The sequence below is a fragment of the Excalfactoria chinensis genome, chromosome 18 (genome assembly GCF_039878825.1).
Source record: "Excalfactoria chinensis isolate bCotChi1 chromosome 18, bCotChi1.hap2, whole genome shotgun sequence".
In the NCBI taxonomy this organism is placed as follows: Eukaryota; Metazoa; Chordata; class Aves; order Galliformes; family Phasianidae; genus Excalfactoria; species Excalfactoria chinensis.
In genome coordinates this window covers 8,237,464-8,265,463 of record NC_092842.1, presented here as the reverse complement: position 1 = coordinate 8,265,463, position 28,000 = coordinate 8,237,464, and the positions used below count along the sequence as shown (strand labels likewise).

The 28,000-nt window shown below is 40.2% G+C and overlaps 1 protein-coding gene across 9 annotated transcripts; it reads right to left on the bottom strand.

The window, feature by feature from the left end:
• Positions 1–469: 469 nt before the first annotated feature.
• Positions 470–28,000, bottom strand: GAPVD1 (GTPase activating protein and VPS9 domains 1). 9 transcript variants are annotated; one of them, XM_072352566.1, is made up of 28 exons: positions 27,949–28,000; positions 25,321–25,409; positions 22,238–22,449; positions 20,992–21,835; positions 19,804–19,890; positions 18,685–18,819; positions 18,373–18,562; positions 17,466–17,546; positions 16,089–16,249; positions 15,060–15,189; positions 14,036–14,161; positions 13,007–13,180; positions 12,566–12,706; positions 11,891–12,025; positions 11,229–11,348; positions 10,769–10,846; positions 10,279–10,652; positions 9,654–9,741; positions 9,360–9,440; positions 8,586–8,708; positions 7,980–8,109; positions 7,473–7,582; positions 6,790–6,949; positions 6,167–6,354; positions 4,635–4,848; positions 3,998–4,070; positions 2,825–3,022; positions 470–2,089 (listed from the first exon to the last, which is right to left on the bottom strand). In XM_072352566.1, exons 3-28 carry the CDS (start codon positions 22,420–22,422, stop codon positions 1,949–1,951), a joined length of 4,467 nt encoding a protein of 1,488 aa, XP_072208667.1. In that variant the 5' UTR covers positions 22,423–22,449; positions 25,321–25,409; positions 27,949–28,000; the 3' UTR covers positions 470–1,948. The 9 variants fall into 9 exon arrangements, with proteins under 9 accessions (XP_072208667.1, XP_072208666.1, XP_072208671.1 ...); XM_072352565.1 differs by having other exon boundaries at positions 27,754–27,962; XM_072352570.1 differs by lacking the exon at positions 27,949–28,000 and adding an exon at positions 27,754–27,895 and having other exon boundaries at positions 15,123–15,189.

The window sequence follows — 28,000 nt, the reverse complement described above, 5'->3', positions numbered from 1 at the left end:
TATTAAGGAGACTTCACTATAAATAAGTTTATATTGCTTTTAGATATGATCTGGCCATACCTTCCAGGGCATATTTGTGCTTCGCTTCTGAGTGTTATTGGTCAGGGCTGTGCTTGCAATATTAAGTTACATGTTCAGCACCAATAACCCATCAAGGCTAAATAACTGGAATATTGCCATGCTCCATGCTGAGTTACTGCAGTAAGGCAGAGGAATTCCATTTCTATCGAGTGTTGCTCCTCCACAGAATGAAGTCTCTCATAGAGCAGAAAGACTCTAAATAAAAGATCCTATTCCACTCTCTCACTTAGGATGAGCTTGGCAGAAGTGCCATACTGAATTACGTATTAGAAGAGTCCTAGTAAAGAAGTATCTTTAATGACGCCTCGATGAGTAGCACAGCCAAACCAAGCACATGACAGTTTGCATAAGTTGTTCTAATTTCAATTAACCAAACTATTTTCTGGAGTACCAGTTGTGTACAGGCTTTAATCAGCAGAAGGCACACACGCAACACCAAAACAAAGGAATTTTGCAAAGAACGTAAAAAGATTTTCCTTCCTTTTCCACTCACAGACACCACATCTTAACGGGTCCTTCTGTCAGAAGTGCGCTCCACACTCCAGGAAGAGCAAAGGATAATACTGACAAGAAAAGATAAAGGCTCACTGCCCTTTTTCAGTGTAACTGCAGCTAAAAAAGAACAGCAATTGCTTGTATATGTGCGACAGCCACTGGCCATCACTCAGACCATTTCATTCATGAAAAACCCACATGGCGTTGTGCATAAAAACTTCTCTGAATTCATAATAGTCAGTTTAAGGGAAAGGTGGGAAATCTATAAAACACCCTGAACTGATGTCATGATATGTTTCATAAAGAACAGTGTTATATTTTAAAATATCTTATATGAACAGTAAAACTTGCACTGCTGCATAGCAGACAACATGAAGAACATTTAGTAAAAACATTCACTGAAACCCCTGGTATATGTATTTAATGTCACTAATCAAAATATATATTACAGCCCAAGGTTCTGTTAAGGATCTCTGTTTGGGGTTTGTACAGTATACACAATATTTCAGAAAAAATATTACAGTAATGTATTTTATTACTCCTCTTTTATATTAGGCTTATCTACTGTAACTTACAGACCCTCTCTCCTTTACACATTCAAACCTTCATAGTGCCCTAATGCCCTAGCCAAAGTGTTCAGCTATCTACCAAGCCCTGTCCATCGTAAATTCCAGTTTCAGACATTTCAGTACTCTTAATTACATTTTAATAAATAGTTCCGTTTGCCCTTTTTTAATCTTTGCCTTTTTGAGGAAGTCCTTTCATTTACCAAAACGCAGTATGTAACAACCTGGTAGAGGTCAGAGAGGCTTTCACTTGTTTATTCAAAGGATAACGAGTCCAAAGATAACTGCAATGCATTAAATATAGTTATATAATATTTACATTGCCCTCTCCAATTTTCAATTTAGGTGAAATACAATTGGTAACTAATGTCACCTACTATAAACTTTCAGTGTGGCTGGTGTTTTATTAATAAAAGGTGTATTAAGCTAGAAAGTACACTAAGTGGTTGCCCTGATTCCTCTTGATTCAGTGTTCTATTAGAAATGAAGTGAATTATTCATGTGAGTAAGAATTCAGGAAGAGGGGTGGTGGAAAAACCACAAAGACTTTTCTGTATGTTTTGAGATTCCAAAATACCTGAAAACTGTGGTCCCTGTTGCAGTGCCAGTATCTATAGGGGAGAAAAACGCAACCAAAAGAGAAGAGGAAAAACCTGTTAAATTAATTAGATTAGCAAAGGTGTGTTTTAAAATGCCTCGATTCTGTACAATATAATACAAGGAAAGTCTCTTCTTAGCTTTCACAGCTGTTGTACATTCTTACAGACTCTTCTGCTAACAGTCTGCCCATGTGTGTGCTGTCTGAGTTACTTGCGATCATCAATAGTTTTAATGAATTCAACTGCTGCTGTGAACTGCATCCACCAGTAGGATTCTTCTCCAGATAAGCAGTTGGCATAGAAACTACTTATGTACTGAACAGTGGACAGCAAGCAAGGTGGATTTGCCTGAGGGTTAAAGAAGAAAGAGATGCTTACAGTTCGTTTTCAAAACTAAACTTAAGATTATTACAAGATGCAGAATAAAAGTACAATTCTATTTCTGCAGTGATCCTCACGAACACCTAACACATGATTGTGTAATGCAGTGGAAGTTAGTGAGCGTTTACCCTGAGCACCCTCACCTCCCCCCCCAGGAGGAAAACGAGCAATGGAAGGAGCATTTCTCTAATGCAGAAGAACGACAGGCAGGCCACAAGAAAGAACAAAATCACAGGCAGAACCTATCAAGTCATCACAGACCTCAGCATATTAACCTGTTATTTTAGTATCTTTTCACAGACAATCCTCCAAACTCTCATGTTTCATAAAAAAAAATCCAAGTCAGTATTAATGTGGGTGCTGGTCACCAAAGAGAACATCATTAAGCATGCACAAGTGATGAGTGCTGGCCGGCACTTCTCAAAAAAGAAAAGAAACAACCACCCCGAAGAACCACAGTGAAAACCACCACCGTCCCTCCAAATAATGCCTGACTCCCAATGTCCTTGGTTCCAACTGCAAAGTTTGCTTGGATTCCAAAACCTTAACTGCAACCACATTCCTGTTTAAGCCTTCTGGATCAGCTCTGCTTTTATAGTCTAGCATGCTCCTAGTTACCCAAATGCATTATCATTTTTCCTAAAATTTGCTTGCTTGTTAAAAGAATTAGTTATAATTTGTGATCTTTGCAGAAGAACTCACCTTTATGAGAACAAAGACCAGAACAGGAACAAAATCATCTGCCCCAGGTACTGAATCTTCATTTGCCAGGCTAAGCAGGTTCATAATGGTTGAACACATTCGCAGGATACACTGCACTTTGTCTCGGGGGGTTTTGTAAGCACTTATTGTACGGATTTCAGACTGTGCAGATGGCCACGGTGCCTCCCGGAGATAGACCTAGGAGAAAGAAACCCATCAACAGTTCTCATTTATCGATGCTACTACTGTGCACCATGGAGGATCCAAGGTACCAGAGGCAGGAGCAAGGCTCCGGATAAATGAGAAGCTCTAGGTCAATATTGTTCCATTGCACACAGAACAAAGGTGGCTTCCTGCTGTGTTATAATGAAAAATCACAAGGAGACAACACCACATGTGCAATTAACATAATTAGACTGTACTTTCTCCTGACTTCTACAGTACCCTGTTTTGAAACAACATAAAGCTGTATGTCTGTCCTTCATATATAAGCAGCTTTATGAACGCTTACCATTTTCAGTCACACAGCTCAAACACTGAATTAGGAAGACTGCAAGCATTCAGCCACTCACAGATTTCTTAAGTCTACCAATCTGATTTCATTGCCTTCTTAGTTCTGAGAAAAGTGGAAACACCAGACAAATTCATAGATGTGTCAAGGTTCCATTAATGATGGCTAGTTCTGAAAGCTAACTTATAGAATCATAGAATCACCAAGGTTGGAAAAGACCTAAAATACCATCCAGTCCAACCATTCACCAATTACCAATAGCTCCCACTAAACCATGTTCCTCAACACAAAATCCAATCGTTCCTTGATAACTATAGACCACAGTCATAGCATATAAGTCATGTTAGAAATACAAAGGGTTGAAATCTTGTATTCTAAAGGAAACTATCTGAAAGTTTGCATCTTATTGCAGTATAGTATTACTGCTTCAATCTTACCATCAGGACAGAAATGGTAAAATTTGAGGAAAAAAAGACTTTTAAGAGATCAGTGGATGATCCCAAAGTATTGCTGCAGTGTATTTTTCCAGCAAGGTATTTCAGCTGCATGACTATAAAAATAACATTTCAAAACGTAAAGCAAAACAATCGTCTCCTCATCACAAACACAATCAAAACCCTAAAACTCTGATACACGGAGTTAAGGAAAGGAGAAGTTCTTACCTCAGGAATCTGAAGTGCTTTGTGGTTTGCAGTCACCACTTTAGATAACCTCTGTATGTGCTCATGAAGGACCCTAAAAACAGGCATAAAAATAGAATAAGTAGCAAGTAGCAGCCAGCAGTCCCCTGGTGCTTCCAACTAGTTTGGTATACTACAGGACAGATCTTCAGGAATGCGTATCATGATGGTCCCAGCTAATGGACATTAGTCAATAAGCAATGCAGAAGATTTTCCCATATAATCAAATACAACTATGAAGTTAGTAAAGCATTCAAAAAAAGATGTTCTATAAAATACAACAGAAACCCTGGATGGAAAGTACTGTACCAAAACAGAAGAAGGAGTCCTGAAACAGATTTTATTCATTCTCTCAGCATGCACACAGAACTGAAAGTCTGTATCTTAAGTCATTACATTTTTAACTGTATTCTGCTCTTGCGGTTTGTTGCAAACACAAACCTTCGCACACGATGCTAAAGTACTTCTTGGTTCTTGTACAAGACATTCTGGAATGAAACATAAGTTTGTAGGGCACGGCTGCCTTAAGAGAATCAAGTCTGTCACATTAAGACCAAAGAGCAGCCATCTGCATCAATAGCAAAAGAGAAACCGTGTATTTCAAACTACTGTGACTTACTGGTCACGTAAAATATCTCCATCCTGATTAGGGTAGAATGCAAGTTTGAAAATACGATTCATCACGCTGCGCTCTATAGCTAATTGTGCATCCTGAAGCTGTTCTTCACTGGCATTCTGCCATATGGCATCCTGAGCCATTGCTCCATATAAGAACTGAAGAAAATCTTCAACTTGGGCTGTTTTATCATCTGCTGCCGTAAGTTTCTGGAAATCTGATTAAATGTATAAAGAGAATGCATTCAGTTAAAGTAAGTAAATAAATATTTCCAATAGTTTTTGTTCTGGAAAGAAAAGCTCAGAATCCACATTGTACCTCTTGCCTGGCAGCACTGTGGCACTGTCTTGCCCACACCCTAGTCAGGGAGATTCAAGCAAGAACACTTAAATTACATACATGAATTAAAGGAGAAGTATGTAGAACACAGTCAGCTAAGCATACCCTCACAATACTCTACTTGATACTGTGTTAATCACTTCCTCTGCAGTACCAGTTCTTGCCACCCACAGAGATAACACCCACAATAATCACTACAACTGCTGCTGGTTGGAATCAGCACACGCAAGGTTGTCAGATGCTAGAGGAGAGGAAAAAAAAAAAGCATCAAGAAAATCCATGTGTACCATTTTTTAGCCTTACCTTTATTTAATAAGTATAGTTGCAACATTAATGTTTATCTACAAAATACAGAACAAGTGGTGCAGCCAAGTTAATGCAGCATGACAAAATCGCTGGCAACTCATCAGCATTGTATTTATAGCATTCTGTACCAGAAGACAACTGCCACTCACATCTGCCAGCAGCCTAAATGCCACAGTTGCCAATTTCTCTTTTAGATCATCCAGGAATAGATGCCTCCCTTCAGCCCAATGAAAGGGCTTAACTCCTTCCTTGGTCACTGAATCTTACTAGTACAGCTTTAATGCCAGCAGATACAAGTTCTTACTAAAGACCAGCCTACACAGACACACATAATGTGCATTGTATACTCCAGGAGCAAGAACTGACTCAAATTTTCTTATATCTCCACTTCATCAGGTTGTGTGTATGTAGCAGAGAAATTATTTCAAGAGACTCTGTTTTGAGAGTTGTCTTTCTGTGCCAATATTCTTTATGCCATGAAATTTCTGTATGTTTGGTACATGTGATTCAATACACTTACATCTTCCAAGGTACAACCACAGCAACTGTATTGATGACTGAATGCTGAAACTTAATTTATTATACCTTAATTTGTATGTTGATCTGAAGTAATTAACAGTATTCACACTTGGAGCAGATGCTAGATAACATGACTCTGTGTAACCTTGCGGGACAGGTAAAGTCAAATTACTTTCCTTCTCCTAGCCTATGACACAGCTGACACAACACACCATTAAATCACAATAATACGTACATTCAAGCTTAAACAAAGACTACTGTAGGAATCTGCTGCTCAGACTGGAAACTGTACTTTGAAACATTAACCCAAGCTAGCACGTTAAGTAAGGTGTACAGAAACAAAAATAATCCACAGTCTGCATTAATCTTACCTTGAATAAACTCCCTGATTTTCTTTTCTTTACTCTCTAGCAGTAACCTCACACACACTGTAGTGAAGTATCTGTTGGCCACTTCTTTATCTCGCAGAACTCTTTGCAATAGCCTTTCCAGGTGTGCCTGTGTTGTCTGCAGGCCTTGGCGACATCGAGTTAAATAAGCGATGTATGGAGCTCTTTTCCTAAAATAAATGTTCTACATTAGGTACACAGATAAGACAGAAAATTATAGCTTTACAAACTGCTAAGCTGTAGTGCAAGAGGAGTCCTCAACCTGTTGCTTCTAAAACAAAGATAGTACCTGAATTAGGAAATTAAGTTTTACACAAGCCTCACTGCCCTTGCAGCACTATGGAATGCAAGACTAAAGAAAATTCTGAACTGCATCTCTCTGGGTGTGGAGCTGGATATAAGCCACAAGCTGAATTAACTCAAGTTTATTACTATTTAATTCAAGTCATTCCCAGAAAGAGGAGACAACTTCTTCATTTTGTGGAAAAGTAGAAATGTAATAAACTTGTTTGGTAAGATACAGCTTAAATAAAGGATCTTTCTAATCTGCTAGTGAACAAATGTACGTATTCAGAAACCCATTAATGAGATACAGAATAAACTACCTATAGTCCTCTGCAATAGAGGCCAGCAGCTTCCGACAGGTCCTGTTGTCAAAGCGGCTTACACATCGCATTGTTTCTTGAAGCTGGGCCATCAAGTTCTTGTCTTGAAGGTTAATAGCTTCAGCTAGCTGAACTTTCAAGAAGCACACAATTTCATTATCTAATATAAGACAAAGGAAAATAATCAAGGAAATGAAATATAGGCACAATCAAAACAGAAAAAAATGTTCTCCAATATGGGAAACACACATGCAACAGTTCAAACAAAAACTTCTGCATATGAAGCAATAAGTGTTCATTTATTAAGCCTTTGAATCTTCCAGATATCAAGTAATATGTTTTTCTATCATTACCTTATCTAGTATTAAGAACTACTCTGAAACGTAAAGAGTAGATAAGGTGACAGATTCACCTGCCTGCAAATAAACCTGTAGTGGAGCAATGCAAACAAGACATACAAATTCAATCAAAGGGAAGCCTCAGAAAGCCATTCAAGCCACTGTCTTTCTACTGTAGGGTAGTTCCCAACAGTATATGTATTCTGGGAGTCTGTTATATAACTTCAGGCTCTGACAGTAATGAGACACTTCATTTAAAAAAAAAAAAAGAGCAGATTTAGCAGGCAATGGAAAAGAGGAGATGCATTACAATACAGAACTTCTGCACGTATACAGAAAATTCACCTTCAGGATCTGTGTGATCTGGTAAACCATTCCTTGTTGAATGTGTCAACATTGGAAAGGCAACAGAATCTGCTGAACAGAGAGCCAACCTCAGTTTCTTCTTTGCATCCCTTAAACAGAAAAAACATTACCTTAACAAGGTCGCTGTGAGGACAGCTTCTTTGTAAGGCAACATACATTTTGTTTTTCTTTCTAAAATACCTACTAAATGTTACATAACATAATTTGAACATAGTGATGTTGCCAAGATGGAGGCATATCACTTCCTTTGATAGACCACCCAGACCAGTTTCACAGGAATTTTCCTAAACATTGTTATCCTTTCCCCCCTTTCCCACCTCACTGGAAATACAAGTTTGAGACGCTTAAAACTGAAAGCACGTATAGAAGTTTGAAATTAAGGAAAACATTATTATTCACATTAATATTTTTTTGTGGGGACTGATCACACGGCTTTGGCTTTCAAATCTTCTTTGTGGGTAAGACTAAAATTGAAAGCGTATTTACCTATAGGAGAAAGCAGAACTTTGTGGCTGAGCTACTTGACTTGCAGAGTCTGGGAGATCATCTGCAGACATGTTTTGCAAAGCCTCATCACGTGGAGAGTCATGCACACTCTCGCCATCCCCTGTAGTCTCTATGGAAAGGAAAAATGACACTTGTGGAGTAAGAAGAACCCAGACCAATATCTTCTGCTTCGTTCTTGTTAGTATAAGAGAAAAATAGAGACAGTAAGTAATTTGCCTAAGTTGAAAGGGCATATAAAAATATGCCATCTGCAAGTCCCTAAGAAGAAATTGCATCAGTTTTCAAAGGCAATACACTTCGATGGTTTACACTTTAAGAAAAGAGAAGATAAAGCAAATTGGTAAGAGATGTGCCAGTAACAAATCACCACCTCAGTGGCAACACACACAACCCCTCTCTGGGAATATGGATTTCATTCCCAGTCTCAGAGGAAATACACCACAGGTTGTATGAGGAAATGTTTCTGTTTTACAGCTCACATTGTTACCCCGTTCGCACTAGGTTTGTCTAGAACACTGAAGTGGTTTTTTTATCTTTAAGAGGGAGGAACTATGTTGGTGAGGGCTATAATAGTCAGGTTCTCACCTCCACTGTCATAGTTTACTAAAGCTCCTTCACTAGGACTGGTTCGCTTAATTGCATTCCTGTATTTGTCCAGAATATCTTCTGCAGCTTGAGCCTGCGCACTGAGCCTTGGGCTCGGATCATCTGAAAGAGCCATTTTGAACAAAAGAAGTAAATCTGGGGTTAACCCAACTGAAAGCAAAATACAAAAAAATTCACACCCATGCATTCAGATTCCAGGCACAACCAATAGCTACTTGTGTCCCATGTAATCACAATTCAAATGTACTCATAAATTCCAAAGCAAAAGCAGGAGAAGAAAAGAAGTGCTATAAAAGTAAGCAAATAAAATCAGATTGTTAGTATATTTGTATCACATACACAATTATTGATATTTGAAGACCTCTAGAAATAACCAAGCAAACAACTAAACACCCAGGTTCAAATCAAGTTTAATTTAGCACTTTAGCACAGGAATTACCATAGGAGCATTCTGCAGCAATCCTTACAGCTCAGCTGTGATAAGGACATAAGCTTTAAACCAGACATTTTAAAAAATAAGTAAGTGAAGACCTGAGTTGAGATTCCAGTACTATTTGTATTGACCAAAGCATGACAATTTAAAAACAGCCTTCAAGGCAACAACCATCATTCACTTTCTTATTCAGAAAGCCAGATGTGAATATTAAATACAACAGCCCATACCCTTCTGTAAACAGACAGCTAATGGGCACTCTGGAATTCTGCAGGGCAGATTTATGAGAGAAAATTACTGTGATGATACTATCCACGTACCTTGTAGTGTTGAGTATCTGTCAGGTACCATATCATCTTTGTCTTTTTCCTGTTTTTCTTTCTTTCTGAATGGAATTGGAGCTGAAAAATACATGGTAACTTATCAGGGTCTACGCTGAGGAATAGCCAGATTGAAGAACTGCTTTAAGAGGACAGCTACTACTCTGTACCAACCCGATGTTGGTATGATAAGCTGCTCAAAGTGAAATAGTAAAAGCTTTCTAGTAAAGTCACTGAAGATACAAAAAAAGGCAGCATGCCCTAAGGTACCCAAAGGAACAGACACAATCCTACCTTTGGGCATGGCAGATACAAAGCGTTTCCTCCACCATGGCTTGTTTCTGTCAGACTTCTCATCATCACTGTCCTTTCGCTCATCAATCTGCAGAAGGACAGAGTTTATATTTTAATATGCATCACATCACATCACATCACATTTCTCCTTGGCATCTGCAGGTTATGCTCTACCAACTGAAAAAAAACACAAAAAAACCAAAAACCAAACAGAACTACAGCAGAGCACGGAAAGCCAGAGCAGACTATGTTAGAAACATGCCTCCTGAAGAAGGAAGCCTAAGTATGAAAAGCCAAAACTGTGCAGAAATTTAGATTGTTTCTCAGGATCTGCAGCATTTTACATTTTAACAAGACAACCAAACTATTTCTGAAGTCCCACTAAGTCATGTGGAGCTTTTCCAGTAAATTTATGAAGAACCAGGAGTACTTAAGTCACTTTGAACACCTGTAGTTTTTAACTGTAAAAGACTACTGGTCAAGCTTTGAAAAAAGATTGCAGAAGCATATTCTAATTCCTCAGCTAAACACATTCAATACCATTTTCTTCTGGCATCAGAAAAATAATTATATTAGGCACACTAGGAAAAAAAAAACCAAACAAAATGATAAATAGGAGCCTCACCTCTCCCCTAGAGGAGTCCTTACTGGGAGATGAAGATGATGACTGAGATGTAGCCATCAAAACAGCTGCCCCCATGTTGGTGGTTGGCATTGGAAGCTCCCTCTCCTCATTACCAGGACGTCTGTTCCACCCAGGATCACTCATAGGTCTCCGAACTGATGATACTATATCTGAACTCCTGCTGCGGACTAGCCTTTCCGGATAAGAGTGCCTCTGCTTGAATGCTTCTAAATCAGTTGGAATTAAAGCATGAGACCCAAAGTTTGGTAATCGAGCCTCATTACCTCCCACGGCTCCTTCCAAAATTGGTGGATCTGGTGGTGGGTGAGATGGTCTTGCATAGTGTACTTTAGGCCGTACTACAGCTGACACACCTGAGGTAACAAACATAAAGGAAGCCACACACATTTCTGTTATTATTCATCCAAATAAGTTGATACTAGCACAGAAGTACTGAATGCCAATTTTTGGTCTTTTCTTTCCAGCTTACCCTCATTCGATGAAAGAGGGTCAAACAATGCAAGCAAAGAATCCGTCTGAGAAGGAGGAGATGTCAACTGACTGGCTCCTGAAATACAGGTAAGCAAAAGTTAGCACTGTGCAAAAACTACCCACACATAAGAAACACTGGAAAAACAGATCAATCCCAATGTGCAATAGGGATTACAGTCAGTGTAAATAAACACAATTAGCAAGAGGTGACCTTAAATTGAAAGATCAGCCTCTAGTTCTACAGAATACTGGCCCCTTTGTCAAAGAAACAGTGCTAATAAATAAGGAAAATGTTAAGCTTCTTGGTCAACAGAGCTTTGAAACAGGAAAAAATGAGGAATTTTTCCTTCATTCTCAGTGCTTCTTCTGAGCTCCTAACTAAGAATTAAAATTTAAGGATTTTAAACTTGTAATTTTATCTAATGTTGTGAGAACTCATCTACAGATATCTTACTTACCATGGGCTGTTTCATCCATGTCAGGACTTGTCACGGAATCTTTTCCCCCAAAGTCAGAGCTACATTCAGACCTGAGATCCTCAATCTTATTAGGAATATCTTCAGAAGTCGCACTAATACCTTCCATGTAACAAAAGAAAAAAAGCACTTAATACCCCTTCAGGAGGCAAAATCCTGAAGTGCCTAAAATGTTTGGTGAGCACAGTAATAATCAAGTCCTAACTCACAGTAGTATCTAGAGACACTCTGAATTTCTATATTTCTAAAATAAGAGTTTATTATTCCTGCTTTATGTCTTGAATGCTTTTAACGAAGCCATGAATACACTGAAAACTGGCATTAGAAAGATGCTTCATTCTGATAAATACTTTGTGGAAAACTAGGAGCTGAAGTATATCTGTGTTGATTTACTTAAAGCCTTCATAATAACCAAAATGCCAGACAGTAAGCATTCTTCCAAAACTCACTGCTAACCACTGCTAACAGCACAGACTTGATGCACTTACTGTTACTTCTTTCGCAACAAATACTGCTTTGAAAATTCATGAATGTAAAGAAAGAGTTATAACTAATTTTTCTCATTAAATTAAAGCAAGGGCAGCAAAGCAGGTGCTGACTGTGTTTTAATGTAGCAGTGTGTTTTCAGAGACAATAAAACCCACCTGATACAACACTGAGGCCTGGTGTACTGGGTCGAGAACTGACCTCCCTCACATCTGTGTCATCTGATGTGCTACCCAGCCCAGAACAGCTTTCCAGTTCCTGCAGCCTTTCCTCTTGTTTTAGGTCTGGGGCTTCTACAAACAGAGACAACAACAACAACAGCAACAAAGAGAGAGAGAAAAAAGTATCATTACTCAACACTGGGCTCCCTTAAAACTCACCCACAGAGGAAAGAGAGGGGGGCTTGATTTAGCGTACTAAGTTTTAAGCTAACTGAACCAATTCACCAAGATAGCGGTATTCCAACCACATAAGTAAAAACTTGCCAAATACTTCAGTATTGTATTCTATTGTCTCTAATTAACACAAGTTAACTAAATTAAATTGTGATCGGAGATAGAACTACTTAGCATCACTGGAAAAGAAAGCAGACAGAATTTTGCTTTGTAATCCCTTTTCTCTCTTGTCAGAACTTAAGAGAGTAAAAGCCTCTCTGCCTGGAAATACTTCATCCTTCTAATACTAAAAGCATTCACAAACATTAAGGTAATATTGTTGAATGTCAGGACATTAAGATAACAGTTTCTTGAGGAATCTGAGTCAGAGGGTGCTGCTTTTAATTACACACTTCTGGTTCACACTAAAGAAATAGACACAAAATACACAATTCTGACCTGAATCACTTGGTAATACTTCCACACTCCAGGCCTCACTTGTGGTTTCTGAGATGGTTGAACCTGTGCAAGGATCAAGCAACACAGATCCTGAACCTGGTAAACACAGCAAGCTGCCTAGCATGTTCTCTGCAGCTGCACCTGCAAAAGTGAAGCAGAAATGTATAGTGGCATATATGCTTCCTGAAGAGAGATCTAATACAAGAGAAAAATAAGAAGACGTTTTAAGTGTCCTTAATATAATAATGAAAGAACATTGTAAATACAGAAATGAGTGACCAGATTCTAGACAGGTCATGAGTGCAAAATCTTCCTATAGAAAAAGATTTTCTTTAATGAATGCAAACACTAATTTAGAAAGAGATGAGAAGAGCTTTGCAACTTGACCGTTTTACAGAATGCGTGGAGCATTTTAACACATCAGGTGCACAACTGAGTTACCTGCAATTTCTTGCAAACGATCTTCATCAATATTTGGATCAAAGTCACTACCCAAGACATCCGTGCTCCAAGTTTCACTCACAGTTTCTGATATATCTCTGTCATCAGTCAACCCCATCATATCACGGATTTCAAATTTACGGAGCTTGTCATCAAGATTATCCTGAGTTGTGGCTAAATAAAAATTAAAAGTGCTGAGTTTTTTTGAAAAGCCCCTCCACTTCTAATTGAAAATGCATAGGAGTACATTAAAGGAAAAGGAAAAACAAAACCACAAACTCTTGACTCTGACAGAGAAGACAGGTTTTAAAAGCAGCATCTGTGAAGTACTATATATACTGTTCTACACTATACTATTCAAGAGATGGTGCCTGAAAGCACTGCAGTGTATTTGAAGCGTAAGAAAAATCTTGCTACGTTTGGTGACATAAACTAACAGACAAAGTAATAGATAAAAGTAACATGCTATTGGGAAACTTAAAGCAATTCCTATAAAAAGAACTTCTCACAGAGATGCTGAGGCTAGAAGGGGTAACTGAAGTCCAAAGCCCTCTACTCAAAACACGGTTAATTACAGGTTGGCTCAAGGCCACATCCAGTCCCATTTTGAAAATCTACAAAGCTGGAGAGCCAAAAGCTCTCTGAAAAACCCATCCAGTGTTTGACAAAAACATTCTAAAAATAAGCTAGCCAGATGCTCTAAGACTATTCCAATCCAGACCTCCTTATTCCCTTGAAGGGACAGTTAAGTATCAAGCAAAACTTCAAATGCACTTTCCTATAAAGGACTTAAGTCTCAAAATCCCATACTTTACTTTTCCTATGAACCACAAGAAATACTTCTAGAGGAAAACAAAGCAACAAAAGAAAAAAAAAATCCAAATAGAAATGAATGCAAAACTGATTGCATAAGGTGAGCATTTACTTATTTTTACCCCAAACTAGTCAATTTGTTAATCTTTTTCCACAGAACTTTGTCTTTCCCATGCACAGCACCACAGACTCTTGTTTCAGAGATTTTGCACCTGCCTTGTTCGTGCTCCAGCAGCTGCAGAGCTTCAACACCATTGCTCCCAGAGGGTCCTGCACCAAGCTCCGATACAGACTCCCCTTCCAAATCCAAAGATGATACTGAGTTGGAGCGATTTGAAGGACCTGTGAAAAAAATATTTTATTGTAAATTTGATATGAATACCAGTTCCTAAATATACAGGATCAACAATCCAGGAAACATTTAACAAAAACAATAAAGAGAAATTAAGTAGTAATCTCAATATAAAATAGCAAACTGATAAACTGTTTTTCTGCTCTTAATGTCTACTTTATAGATACTTAACCTGAACTGTGAGTTGTATTTTACATGCATAACAGACCATACTGATTATACTAACCTAAAAATACACTACCAGAGAAAGCCAAAAATCTCACCATTACCATACTTTGACTAAAAGTCAGTAAAGAGATTGACATCAACATGTTTAACTGTTCATTTGCTTGTTTGCTTATTTTAAGAAGAGTAAAAACTATGTGACAGAAGTTACACAAAATAATGACCGCTGCAGAATTTGCACAAACCTCTTCAATACCACAGATAAACCCTGCCTTGTTTTGGCTGAGACTCATGCAGAAGAATCGATCTGAGTCCAGATACCACTCCGAGATGTGCAGTAGTTAATTAAAAGATCATGAAAAAAGTCTGAGAACTCTAATTTTAGAGGTAAGTCAGTTTACCTTACTATAAATAGTTCAATTAATTTAAAAAATAAAATAAAATAAAAAAATCCATCTGTTTTAATCTTTTAAATCCACTTCTTTGCCATAATTCTCAGACTAAGATACGTCTTTGCAGGTCAAAATTCAGTTCCCAAACTTTATCTCCAAAGGACTAACAGAAAAGAAAAGCTCTTAAAGTAACAAAGCATGACCTTCAAAACATTAAAGATGACATGCTACCTTTAACAGAAGTTCCTGTCATGGTTAAAAGAAAAAAAAATTAAAAAAAAATAATAAAAAAAAGGGACAAAACTTCTTCAAGACTTAAGTAACCCTTCACCTTCAGATATTCCTTCCAGATTATCACTGCAGAGTGAAAAGCGCAAGGTTTTATCAGGTTTACCATGGAGTTTGTTTTCATCAACAGGGACATCTCCTTGTCCGCCATCTGCAAGCTGCATATTTAAGACCTGAGGAGTGGAGGAATGAAACAATACTTCTTTAAAATAATCCATTTCTTTCCAGCTGATTATACAATAAACAAAACATTGCACACATTTTGTGTTCCTTTTTTCTCCTAGATGCTAATGGTACTATCAAATTTCTAACATTCCATTTGAAAAAAAAAAAAAAAAATAATAAGTTTATCTCCAAAGGGCCTGGAAAAAACAAACAGTAACCACGATGTAGACACAAGGCAAATCCTGTTAACAACAGGACCAGTAGCTCCCTCCTTGCCCTGACCCTCTAGTCTAACATGTAAACTCATGGTTACATAAGGCTGCAAGAGCAGATAGTCCAACCTGTCAGGCAAAATGACAAAGATGAAAGCAGAATGCTGTTCCATGTCTGCTGAAGGAGGAGGCTGTACAAGTAGCCATGTCCTCAGAGACAGTCTGAGGGCACTGTGGCAGCATGGCCACAGCTCCACCTCATAAGAAGCTTGGCTGGTGTGATGCAAGTCTGAGTTGCCAGAAACTTTGGGATCAGCATTCCAGTGCTTTCATTCATTTAAGCCATTCAGGGCAATGGACAAAGAACACGGAGAGGTAATGGAATTAATTAATGCAGGCCTGGTTTGCTCTTAAGCACGTTAGACAACAAAGCTTCTTCATAAATCTGCCAGCTACATTTTTCCTGTGTTAATATACTAATTTTCAGACCTTGCAGGTGTACGAAGTTGTTGGAAAATAACCAACACAGGGAGCTAAAATACCCAAGTTCAGTAAAGCAAACAAACAAAACAAACGAAGTGAGTATTTTAATTACTCTCCTAGATTTACTGCCCAAACCCAGGTGTCATAGGTTCACTGTTCTGCTACAGAGGCTGTATTTTTAAAAACACCTGAGCTTCAGTGATGTTGCATACCTCATTTTCTGACATCATTCCTGGCGTAATCTGTGGACCTGCTCCCAAGGAAATCACCAGCACTTCTTCCGGCTGAACTTCTGGGATGGTCTCCTGGGAGGACCCTTCGTGATCCCCATGCTGATCCATAAGAATATTTGACCTACTTCTGCTACGAGTTGCTAAGGAAGTATTTTGAAATATCAGCATTAGAAAGCTTTTACTTGTTTAGAGAGAAAAAAAAGACAATAAAATGGAAATACAGAACTGTAATGTTTTCAATTGGTAACATGCATGCTAACAAGCATGAAATGCAGTCTTACTAGAAGCTGAGAGAAGGAGCTAGTCTTCAAAGATCAAATATTGATGAGTGAATGAGCAATCTTCAACAGAACAGCTTAGAGAAACAAGGTACGTTGCATCCTGTCCACCTACACGAATTTCTACACCAATTTCAGCAACTACAATTGGCCCAACCTTCTGACATGGCAATACAAAATAAAACCAAGCAGTAGCAGCAGATTTAACACAGTGGCCACAAAAGAGCTGTTTAGGAGCTGGGAAGGTGGGAATAAGTCACCAACACTTCTTTTGTTACATGGAGTAATCTTTTTAACAAAACGTTATCCACGTAACTGAAAGGGATCTCAAAAGATACCTCAAGTATAACCAGTAGTCATACATGCACACAGAACCTCACACATCCTCACAACAGTCTGCCACTGCTCAAAGCAAATAGGGGAAAAGTTGACAAAGTACCCAAAAAGCAGCAAAAATCTCTTGAAAAAAGAGATTCTGCATTTGTGAGACTGTGCTTTCCAAACACAGAAAGACCCTTATTAAGTTGGTGGAGAACATTAAGAAGTCTGTGACCAATAGAAAAGGTCCCTGTAGATTAAAACTAATTTGTTGAGCAATTTTTCTCCTAAGAAGCAGAGAAAAGTTATTCAAGCAGTTGTCTGAAACACAGATGCAAAGATTCAGTGTCAGGTGTTTGACTGTTTCGTGGCTCCTTATCAGCCTTTTCAAGTAGCCTCATTTCCCCCGTTTGACACTGAGAAAGGAAAAACGCCTACAGGGAATTAAGGCTGCTAAGTATGGTAGCATGACACCAGCCATTTGTTTATTTGATCTAGGAAAAACAAGACCAGTGTGCAGAACTAACAGGCCAAGCTTTGATTTTAAAACTATCACACAGATGCACATAAGGTTTGTTGTGTTTTTTGTTTTGTTTTTTTAAAACTACATGTACATACAAAATGAGCTTCATATAGAAATCAATGAAAAAATCTGAAAAAGCGACCGAGTGCCAAAGAAAACCACAAGCATGCTAAAGTATCACAACCGTGTTACAAATAAAAGTTTCACAGAGAAGAACAGAAAGAGGGCATTACCCACCAAAAGGGGTTACTAGAGTTATATGAGCTGAAAGATTGGTAGCAGAGGTATCCCAGGCAGTAATGGCTGCCAACTGCTGTCCTGGATTTTGAAAGCATTAAAATGAAACAAAAGAAATCAAAATTTTGAGCAACAACACTATTTTATGATATAAAATAAATGCTATTGTGCCAATACTTCATAGATCTAAGAGCAGAACCATTCAGATGCAGAGTAAAAACAACGTGGGACAGATTTGTTAGGGGGGTTGGGTTCCTGTGTCTCTGAACTGGCTCTGTATCGTTTGATCCCACTACAAACTGACATCAAATCTCTCAAATGAAAAAAAATTTCCCATGCGGTCATACCCACAATAATATACACCAGATAAGAGCACCACACTTCCTATCTTAACTGAAAACATTACCAAGATGGAAAACTTCAAGATTCAGAAATGCTACTGAAAAAGAAAACATAAAATTGCATTACAGTATACTACCACAGTGAGATCAGGCAGATGATGGAAAAGAGACAGACTCTCCTTAGCACACACTCTAGAAGCCCTACTCCTTCTTCCTTCCTCACATCAGCTCCCTTCTAAGACTCATTTTATTCTGTCCCACTAACAAAGTGCCAGAGCTTCCATCTTACCACTTTCCTCAGCAAACTTCCCATCTTCAAATTTTCCCAATATTACCCTTTGCACTGTGGCCTGAACAACAGCTACATCAGAGTTTTTCTCCAGCTCAATCCAGAGTGGAGAGCCTCAATGTGCTTGCATCAGAAAATAGTACAGATGCCTGTCTATGCAAAAGAAAATACTTCACCACCTACACGTGAAAAGTAGAAGTGAAGGTGCAGCCAAAGAGCACACCTAAAAGAGGACTGGAAAAATGGTAAAGAAAAATGCACTGCTTGCCATCCTTACCTATTGGTAATCGATTTTTTTTGTTAGCTGGAGTGGTCGCAGGAGAGAGCTGTGGGGTACTATACGGAGTCATTTCAAGGCTGCTACTTTTCCCTGGTTTGTTCTGGGGTAAGTTTGCTAGCAAGTTTTCCAAAGCCATCCGATCTTCCTTAAGCTGATCACTCAACATTACATTCCGCATGAAACCAACCTACAAATTTAGAATTCGTGTTGTTAAGAATTGCAGAGTAAATTATCAGTCCTGTTTATCAACTACCTGTGAACATATGGGGCAAGTTTATACTACTTCTATTTCAAAGCTTAAGAGATTACCAGAGTAGTTAGCTGGCTGTATGTCATGTAAACCACTGTTCTACTCAGCCCCTCCAGAAGATTGACTGAAGACATGGGAGGAGTTTCAACTGCACGCCCATCAATAACGACATCTAGGAAAGCTGCAACACAGCTCTGCAAAGAAAGAAGTTTGCAAACAAAAGACCATTTACCAGAGATTGAAAAGCACTTCAGTTCACTAACACGAGAGCTCAATATTTTACATAGTAATATAAGCTTTGCTTCCTATTTTTAAGATTTCAGGACAAAATACCATGCATCATTAAAACCACTGAAAGTACGGAAAGCCTGCAGTTAGTTTTAGTACTTTCTTCTGATCTTTCCCACATTCAAGTGTTAACTCACATAAGTGTTTCATTGCATAGGAGCACGTTCAGATTTTCAATAGAAATCACACTGCTTAAGGTAAACAACCTGTCCTGAAGAATGTGCTGAGCACAAACTAGAAGTGAAACAAGAAAGCATCGTGTGGCATCACTTCCTAACCTGTCACTTGTACAATAAATGTGTAACTTTGTACAATGCTGCACAACCATAATCAGCAAAAATCTCCAAGTTACTAAAGCAAATCAACTTTTTTTTTTTGTTAAACTACACAGCAATAAATCAAAACCCATTCGCCTCACTGTTCTGATAAAGTAACTGCAGAATTGCTATGGAGGACTGACACCAACAGGGGAAAGATGAACAAAAAAAGCAAGAAGGGAACAGAAGTTCCTTGTGCTACCAAATTACTTTTTCCAACACTATGTTTTACACAGAAGTTGTCTGAAGATTTGAGTTTTTTCTTTAGGTTCAGAAGAAAAAATACAACCAGCACTTCAAAGTTTCTCTTTTAAAGATTAACTTGCTTTAATGTCTTTTCTACATTTCCTTTTAAAAAGAAGCATTATGCCAGAGTATAATTGAGAATCCCTGAACCTCGAATCTAGTACTCAAGATTTTGTTCCTAGCTCTGTGCAGGATTTAATCTGCTTTTCAGTACATGTAACACATAAATCAACTGCTTAGCAAGGCCTTTGCAATGTCCGAACAAAGAAGCTGCAGAAGGATGAAGCACACCCAGGAGTCCTAGCTCCTTTTATTTTAGACTCTTACTTTGTCGAATTTAGCAAGGTTGCTCTTCATACGTGGATCTCCCTCTTCAGAACCTGTCATTGCCAATTGCTGAAGAAGTCTCCCAACCTGGAAAGAGAAGAACTATGAGGAATAAGCATTTCAAAACATCAGGATGGACCCTGTTAAGACAACTGCTCCATTCTACAATAATAAAAACCAAAAGCAGTTGTGGTATTTAAGTAGAAAATCTAGGAACAAAGCAAATTTGTTTCTACAACATAACCTAGGTTCAACTCTCAATTCTCACATCTCAAACCTAGACAATCTGAATGGCTGTATATACTTTGTTAAGTGAAAGTTGGAGGAAAAAAATAGGAAGAGAGCCAACTCCAGACCAGAGAAAATAATCCTGATTAATCGCCAACTGAAAACCACTCTCAGTTTTTATTAAAGAGTTGCCAATTGCAAGATCTGTTACAACCTGCAGGCAGCAACACTGGACAAGATTACTTATGTTTCTCTGAAAAATACTGCAAGGACTGCTAGTAAAGTGCAGTTAGAGTGAAATTCACAGTAATTTTCTGTGGGAATCACTTACTGTCAAGTTCACAGACATTTAAAAGCAGGCTCTGCTATATGTGTGGGGAATATCTTCCACTAAATATAATGATGCTTAATGTCATCAGGCAAGAGTTTCATATTCAGTCATCAAATTGTTTGAGATCTACACAGAGACAAGTATTTCTCATGAAGGCTGGGGAATGCCCTAATAAAACAGGAGGCTGCTACCAGCAGACAAACTGCCTGCTACTGCCTGACAACTTTTTCGTCAGCAAAAATATCTCATCATATTGTTAAATACCTCACATAGTACAATGTGACTTCACATATACTCCCAGAATTCATCTTAAAGCATAAATGTAATTGCAGCTTCCACTCCTCGGAGTAGCTTTCATAAGGTATATTTGCCACTTTCGTAAGAGATAAAGTAATGCATCCTACAGTGTTTTTAAAGTCAATATTTTAAACAGGCACATTGACTTTAAAGCAGGCCTCCTGAGCTATGATGACACAAGCATTATATTAGCATTTGTCTTATATATAGGATGAACAATGCTCTTTACCTTTTAATGTAGTACCACCCGTTGTAGCAAAAAAAAAACCACAAAAACACACCAAGAAATTTTTCTCCATGTCTTTTTTAGACTAGTTCAAAATGAGTCATACCTGCATCAGATTAAATCTCGCCACCTCGTTTATAGGAGCATCAGAAATTATCCCATACTGTTCTGGATTAACAATTGCAGGACAGATGAAACATGCTAGAAGGAGATCTGTGCACATTGCTCTGACCTCCCCAACCTCCAGCCTGTCTACGCATGAGAGCGTTTTGTACATTTGAGACACAATCCATCGCAAGCTATGTGGGAAACAGTACGTGTTTTGTTTGAGATAGCCAATGAATTTGTTCACCAAGGTCACCAGCTTTGCTTCATTGGAGTCAACCATTTCTTGGACTCTTTGCTTAAATTTTTCTGTGCCTTTCTCTCCAAACAACTTTTCCTGTTGGACTGGAGAGAATCTCTCTATTAATTTGTTTGGATCAGTTTCCAGATGATCTTCATCTTCAACCAGAAGCTGCATGATTGGCTCATGTAAAGTTGCAGTAAGAAAGAGTTTTGCAGAAAAAAGTCCTTCAGAGAAAAGTTTGAATAAGATGCTGAACGCACAAGTGCCTCGTCTCAACAGCCGCCTAGGGTTGTCACTTTCCTTAAGTTCAAATTCAATCAAGTAACGAAGGACCTGCAGGAGGTAGCTCTCATCCTCCTGCATGATGCAGTTGCCATAAATGGAGGTAAAGACCGTGTGAATGACACTCTGGGTGTTGTCCTGGTTGAGCTTCTCTCCAGCAACCAGACAGGATGCGATAAGCCTGGGGTTCTCTCTCAATCTGTTTAGGAACTCTCCGTAAGCAGTCTCTTGAAATCCCAACTGCTTATATCCATCCACAAACTGTGTATCCTCCAAGACTTTAGCATGCTGACAGCATTCAGCAGGAGAGGCTTCCGCACTTAAAGAAAAACATTGAAACACTCTAAGTAAACTCTTAAGCAAACAGATTTACCAGATGTCATACAGCCAATCTGTTCACACAAAAGATGTCTTTCCATATAGTTAACCCAAATGATTTCTAAATTCAAGAATAAGAACAGTTTGTTCCCATAAACCACAAAGAGCAGCAAAACAAATACGCGCGTTAGAAAGATGGTAGTACATACAACATGTACACACAGCAAACAAGTCTCTGGTGAGTCAGATAACTCAGTTTAGATTTGTTTTTTAAAAGTACTACTTTTGTAATTAGTACAGCAAAGGACTCTAGAGATGAAAATGTGAAGAATCTGGTAGTTTTGCTGCAATTCACAGAAGTTTAGTATCAGTTCTCCCCAGAGCCACCATCCCTCCAAGTCACCTTGTTATGATCAGCCTGTCCAAGTTAATCCGTTGCTGCTTGGAAATCCATGCTGTGCGGTACAGCTTTTCAGCTGTCTTCAATACATCTGCATTCAGCCTCTGAATAAGTTGCTTTTCTGAGTTTACATACAGTCGTTCCTGCTTGAGGTGATGAGCCAGCGTGTGTATATCCAGCTTCACCATCTTTGACAGCAGACTACACAGTACTCACTGAAAGAAAGGAAAAATAGGAATGAAATTGGTGAATCCCAACTGTATTGGAAACTGTTCTGTCAGCCCCAACAAAGTAATAAGTATAAGTAACAAACTAAGGAGGCTATAAGCTTAGCAGTAAATAATTCTGTGCCCATTCTGCCTCCATGTAAGGTTTTCTAGCTGTCAGTTTCATTAACCCCTTGTCACATCAGCACACCAGGGACACTCACACAGCAGCAACGGTATCTCCAGCTCACACTCACCAACTGAAACAGTGACACAGTGCCACACCACAAGGCTTACACTGCACTCCAGAACACAGGGTAAGAAATGGACCAGAGGATTGCTGCAGCCAGTGCCAGAGCCTAGGAGAGGTGAGCTCAGGGAGACGGAGAGGAGTCGTCCCACTGTGCCACCTGCACGGTGAACATGGAAGAAGTTTTGCGCTTCCTACTTTCCCCTAAAGCACAGCACATAACACAGCACTATGCAAGTATGTGGGCACGGTTATCTCTGGACTGCTACAACAAATGTCATCTCTCACCTTTGTATAACTGGACTTTTTTGATAGATAAAATATATGAATAAAATGAATGAAACCGGGGAGCATCAATTGCTAGACAAGGCAGCAGCTGGAAATAAGTCTGGGGATGCTGCTCAGCAGTAGAACTCATTCAGAAAAATTTTCTTAAATATTTCCATTTGTAAGAGTATTCTTGGAGGGTCAATCCAAGTGTTTTTTAAAGAGAGAAACTGAAAGAAGCAGAGGTTTTCCTGTCAGAACAGTGTCAAAATAAGCCAATCAATCAACACTAGCCACTGTTCTGTCTCAGTGTTTTCTAACTGTGAAGTCAGAGCTTACGCCTGTTACCACTATGTGAGCAGAGGAGTTCTAGACCAGGCAGAAAAAGTTCAAGCAGCAAATCCATCTAAAAGTAAACTCCATTGAACAAAAATAACATAAATGGCATAATGCTGACATGGGAAAGGGTAGAACCCCATGAATCAGATTATGTCGCCATGGAATCATTAACAGCCATGGGACATCTTCACCAGAATCAACAGCAATACTAGATAATTTGGGAAGGGTTTGACCTATACATGGTACAGAGCTGTCGGACACACTGGCAATGGCTACGTGACAGAGCTGTAAGAGGGATGTGGTGGAGAACCCTGGAAAGCTGTGCTGGAGTTAAACAGAAAACTTACTGCCAGTAATCTGCAGCCATCCCAGAGAAGTCCAGCTCTACAAGACCATTTATTCCACGCTTGAGAAACTACAAATAATTTACCAGGCTCTCTCTTTTTACTGTTTTAAAGATCTGTGGTTTGCTGCTAAGCAGAGCAGGAGACGATCTGCTCTGAAGAATACAGATTAGTTCCCTAATCAGGCAAGGTTTTACATTTCTCGGTGCTTGTTCATGTTTTTTCCCCAGTGTAGAGCCTGATAACCAGGTGTGCTGGCTGCAATGACCGCTCCTCAGCTGTGTAATTATGTCAGGCTAAAACTATAAATGAAAGAACAAAAATGCTAGCAGAGACAGAAACAGATACTGTCAAGTATCTTTATGCAGGAATATGTATCTAATTAAATCTGATAGTTTAAAGGCCATTCCTAGCAAATACGGACAAACCTGCACACAAAGCTCTTTTTAAAAAGGAAAAGCAAGCAAACAAAAAACAGCAACCCAAACCAGCGGTTACAGCTCATGCATTTATGCTATTCAAAGATGAGACTGAGCGAGGAACTTCAAGGATGCGGTGATTCTGATGTATTTAAGTAGGGCAGTCTCAGACAGATGATTAGAAAAAAGAAACACTGACATCACTGCCAAAGTTCTTTGAGAAATGAACAGTAACTTCTTGCAACTCATTTTTATTTTTAGTCACAGAATTTTAGGGCCTGCAGGAAAACAGCACCAAACTTGATATTGTCTGTACAAATTAACCTTTGTTTTGGACTATCACCTGTTGATACCACGTAGGAAAAAGAAGCTGCATCCATTTAACCGTCCCCACTATGAGACGCAGAACTACCTTCTGTCCCTTCAGGTGCTTTCCAGTGTTAAGGCTGTATTTAACAGTGCTCATGGTTTACCAAACTTCAACAGTTTTAATTGACTGTTTGAAGGTGATCACTTGGAGGCTCTACATTCCTGAACAGAAAGTTAGTTCAGGTGGTTCTCCCAGATTCCAATCAGCACAAAAGATAACAGCAGCTCGGAAAGAACACACTATGCCTGGTAAGCAATCATGTATGCAGCTGTTAGATTACCAATAACTTCTTCTAGAGCTAAGGGCAATCAAAAGAGAAATTGAAAAAAAACCACCAAAACCAGCCAATACTCAGAAAGCAAGTACAACTCCCAGAGAGTCTGAGCCTGAATACGCACGTACATAACGTGTGTGGTCAGCAGGTAAAAAGCACAACAGAACAGCAGAAAAGAATCCCGCAGAACAACACTGCTGTGATTTGTAATGTCACCTATTGACATGCTATCAACCTGCCACTATCTTTGAGTCTCTTCTCTATCCGCACTGCAGAACACAAACATAACAAAAGTGAGAGGAGAGCAGCTTTGAAACTGAGCTGTGAGAGGTCAGTGAGCACAGCTGTTTTCTCAGGAACTGTGAAAATCCACATGGCAAAACACTGACTGTCTGACAGCAGTTTGTGCCCTACGTACAAGAGAAAGGGATCAGCAGTTTCCTTGGCTTTACAGTATTCCAAAATATTAAACTTGTTGGCAACTACCAATTGCTACCAAAATATACCCCTGTAGATGAGGAATGCCTCATTCACTCCTATTACCAGTTCTTTAAAAATGAATTATTCTGCAGTCATGCAAGCATAGCAAGTATCAGTGCAAACAAGTGGGTGTTCACCTTCCGTGTCTGGCAGACGTCTGAGAACACTAGAGATGGAAAGCTGGAACTGTGACGCATATGGACCTTCAGAAGCCTTCAGACTCACTCTAAAGAAAGAATACAGCACAGTCAAAAACAAACCAACCAACCTAGTTAAGCAACATGCACACGTTATCAGCCTCTTTACACACTGGTATTCACATGGCCTATATTTGAAAGGGGAAACTATCATTAATATACCTATACGATGCACCGCTCCCCTCCAAAAAACCCTTCCCTTCACGATCAGTACAAGCAGACAACAGCTGCATTCTTTAACCTTCCCACGCTGCCCAGCATTCACGCCATGCCAGTGCTCAGGACAAGAGCTTTAAGAAGCAATTAGCCACACTTACGTATTTGGTAATGCACTGCAGCAGGCGGTAAGAGAGCAGACAGAACAGCAGCCACCTCAGCTGCTACTAGTTCCTGTTTGTCAGTTTCTCACAAATAAAGAAGCCACCCACAATTACCCACTTTATAACAATCCGTCAAACCTGAAATAAAAGATGTCTGCATGTAATTGTATGAAGGAGGAAATTCAGAAATCCAACTATCTGATGCATCTGAAGAAACACCAGATATTAAATAACCCCTGCTACCTGCAAGCTATTTTTCAATTCGTTTTGATAGGAAAATACTTCATTTCTTGTAGGACTGCTTAATAAGCTACTAATTGGAAAACATCACAGCAACTCAATTTCACCTCACAGTGCCCCACAACAGACTGTGAGCTGACGGTATCTAAGATGTTTTGCTCTACTATCAGCATGCCTTAAGGTTCTTCAGAATCCAAGGCAATCTACACCTTTGGTAAACATGGACATAGATTGCTTCTCGTGTTTAGAAGCACTCCCTTTAATCTCTGGGCGCTGAATAGCAGTACACAGAGTGTGTGCTTTTTTACTGTGGCACACAGAAACAAGCAGCACCTCTGTTACACATTTCTGCAGATCAGCTGACAGAAGAGAGTAAGCAAAGCAGCAAATACTGCCACAGAACACCAAATTCTTCTTCTTCCTCCAACGTTTCCTGCTCAGGGTTATTTGTTCTTCCTGCATCTGACTAAACAAGACAGCTTCCAGAGCAAGTTTGGGCAGATCTACTGCAAGCAGGGCAGGGCAAGGCCAAACTGAGATCATTCCAACTTACTGAGAAAGAATTTCTAAGCAAACTTGAATAGCTTCCATGCTAATTTACCCCAGATGAGAGCATCTTCATTAATATTTATAGCAACAACAAACAAGCCTTCTTTCCATAAGGTAGCAATCTATCTCCCAAAGTTGAGCTAAAAAAACAAGCATTTTTCAGTTCACCGTGACTTAGGATTTATCTGCTGAGCCCTCACATTACAATACCCACCGCATCAAAACACACACAACATGCAAAACGCATTCCAATTTGCTGCAATCCAGCTATCTAATCAACATTAACATGAAACTCGTACCTCAAATTTGTTTCTACTCAGTGGCTGCTGCACAACTAACACTGAGCACGAGATCTGTCTGCAATGAGCACTTCATTTCTTGGGTCCCTTATCAACAGGGCATATTGAGAACACATAGGCTCAGCTGCCTACTAAACAGTCAGTTGTGGCTTAACTGTGGTGTATGAGAGTGAACAGAGGCACGTAACTCTGCCAAAACCTACTCCAGCAGCTCGTGCTGTTAGAAAGAGTTGTTCCCCTTACATAATGAGTCACGCTAATTGACTTCCAGGCAGAAGCGCGGAACCTTAAGTTCTGAGCTCCGCAGCCCCCCACGCAGGCTGCCTGCCCCAAGGAGCAGCACACGTTCTCCAGGACCCGATGCACCGTACAGTCAAACCCACACATACAGCACCTGCAGCGCTCCGAAGCCCACCACAACACAGCCGCTCTGAAGCCACCAGCGCAGCTGACACCAATTTACAGCAGCGTGGTTCTTTCAGACCCCCCCGAGCGCAGCTCCGTGCCCGCTCCGCTCCACCTGGCCGGCGGGCACAGCCGCTCCTTCCGAACGCGCCGTGGTGACTTTGCAAGAAGCAGCAGCAGACGCTCTGCTGACCAAAGTCCTCCGGCGCGAAGCCTCTACCGGTACCGAAAAAAGGAAGTCACGGCGCTGCCCAAGTTACAAGTTCCAAACCTCCGTCAGACGGAACCCGTAAACCCGCCGTAAACCCGGCGGTCCCGGCGCTCGCACCGCTCCGCAGCCACGCACGGCGCCGTCCCGCCGCAGCGGAGAGCACGAAGGGCCGCAGCCACGAAGCGCTCCCGATTGGCGACCACCGCCGCGCAGCCCGGCGCTAACATGGCAGCGGGGCGGCGGGCGGAGCGCGGCCCGCTCAGCTCCCACGGCGCGGACTGCGAGCGCGGCCCCCGCCCGGCGCTGCGGAGACCTCCCCCCGCCCGGGGAACGCAGACGAGATCGGCACCTCGGCGTGTCGGCCTGCTCCTCGTAGCGCTGCGAGCCGCGCTTCCCACTCGGCTCCCTGTAAAAGCGGAGAGCGGTTGGTCGGGCCCGGCCTTCGCTCTCCTTTCCTTCCCCTCCCCTCCGCTCCCTTCCCCCGCAGCGCCGGGGGCTGATCCGAGCGGCGGTCCCGGCCGCGCGGGCTGAGAGCTCTTCCTACCCGGCCCCGGCTCCGCCGCCTCCCGGCTCCGCTGCGGCCCCCAGCCAGGCGC

What these genes read in the sequence shown, in the direction of transcription:
- GAPVD1 (XM_072352566.1), bottom strand. Translation starts at nt 22,422, where the DNA reads ATGGTGAAGCTGGATATACACACGCTGGCTCATCACCTCAAGCAGGAA. An exon ending in GCTGCTGGAGCACGAACAAG is followed by an intron (nt 13,181 to 14,035) that starts GCAGGTGCAAAA and finishes ATTTTTATTTAG; the next exon opens with CCACAACTCAGGATAATCTT. An exon ending in AGGACTCCTCTAGGGGAGAG is followed by an intron (nt 9,742 to 10,278) that starts GTGAGGCTCCTA and finishes GTCCTTCTGCAG; the next exon opens with ATTGATGAGCGAAAGGACAG.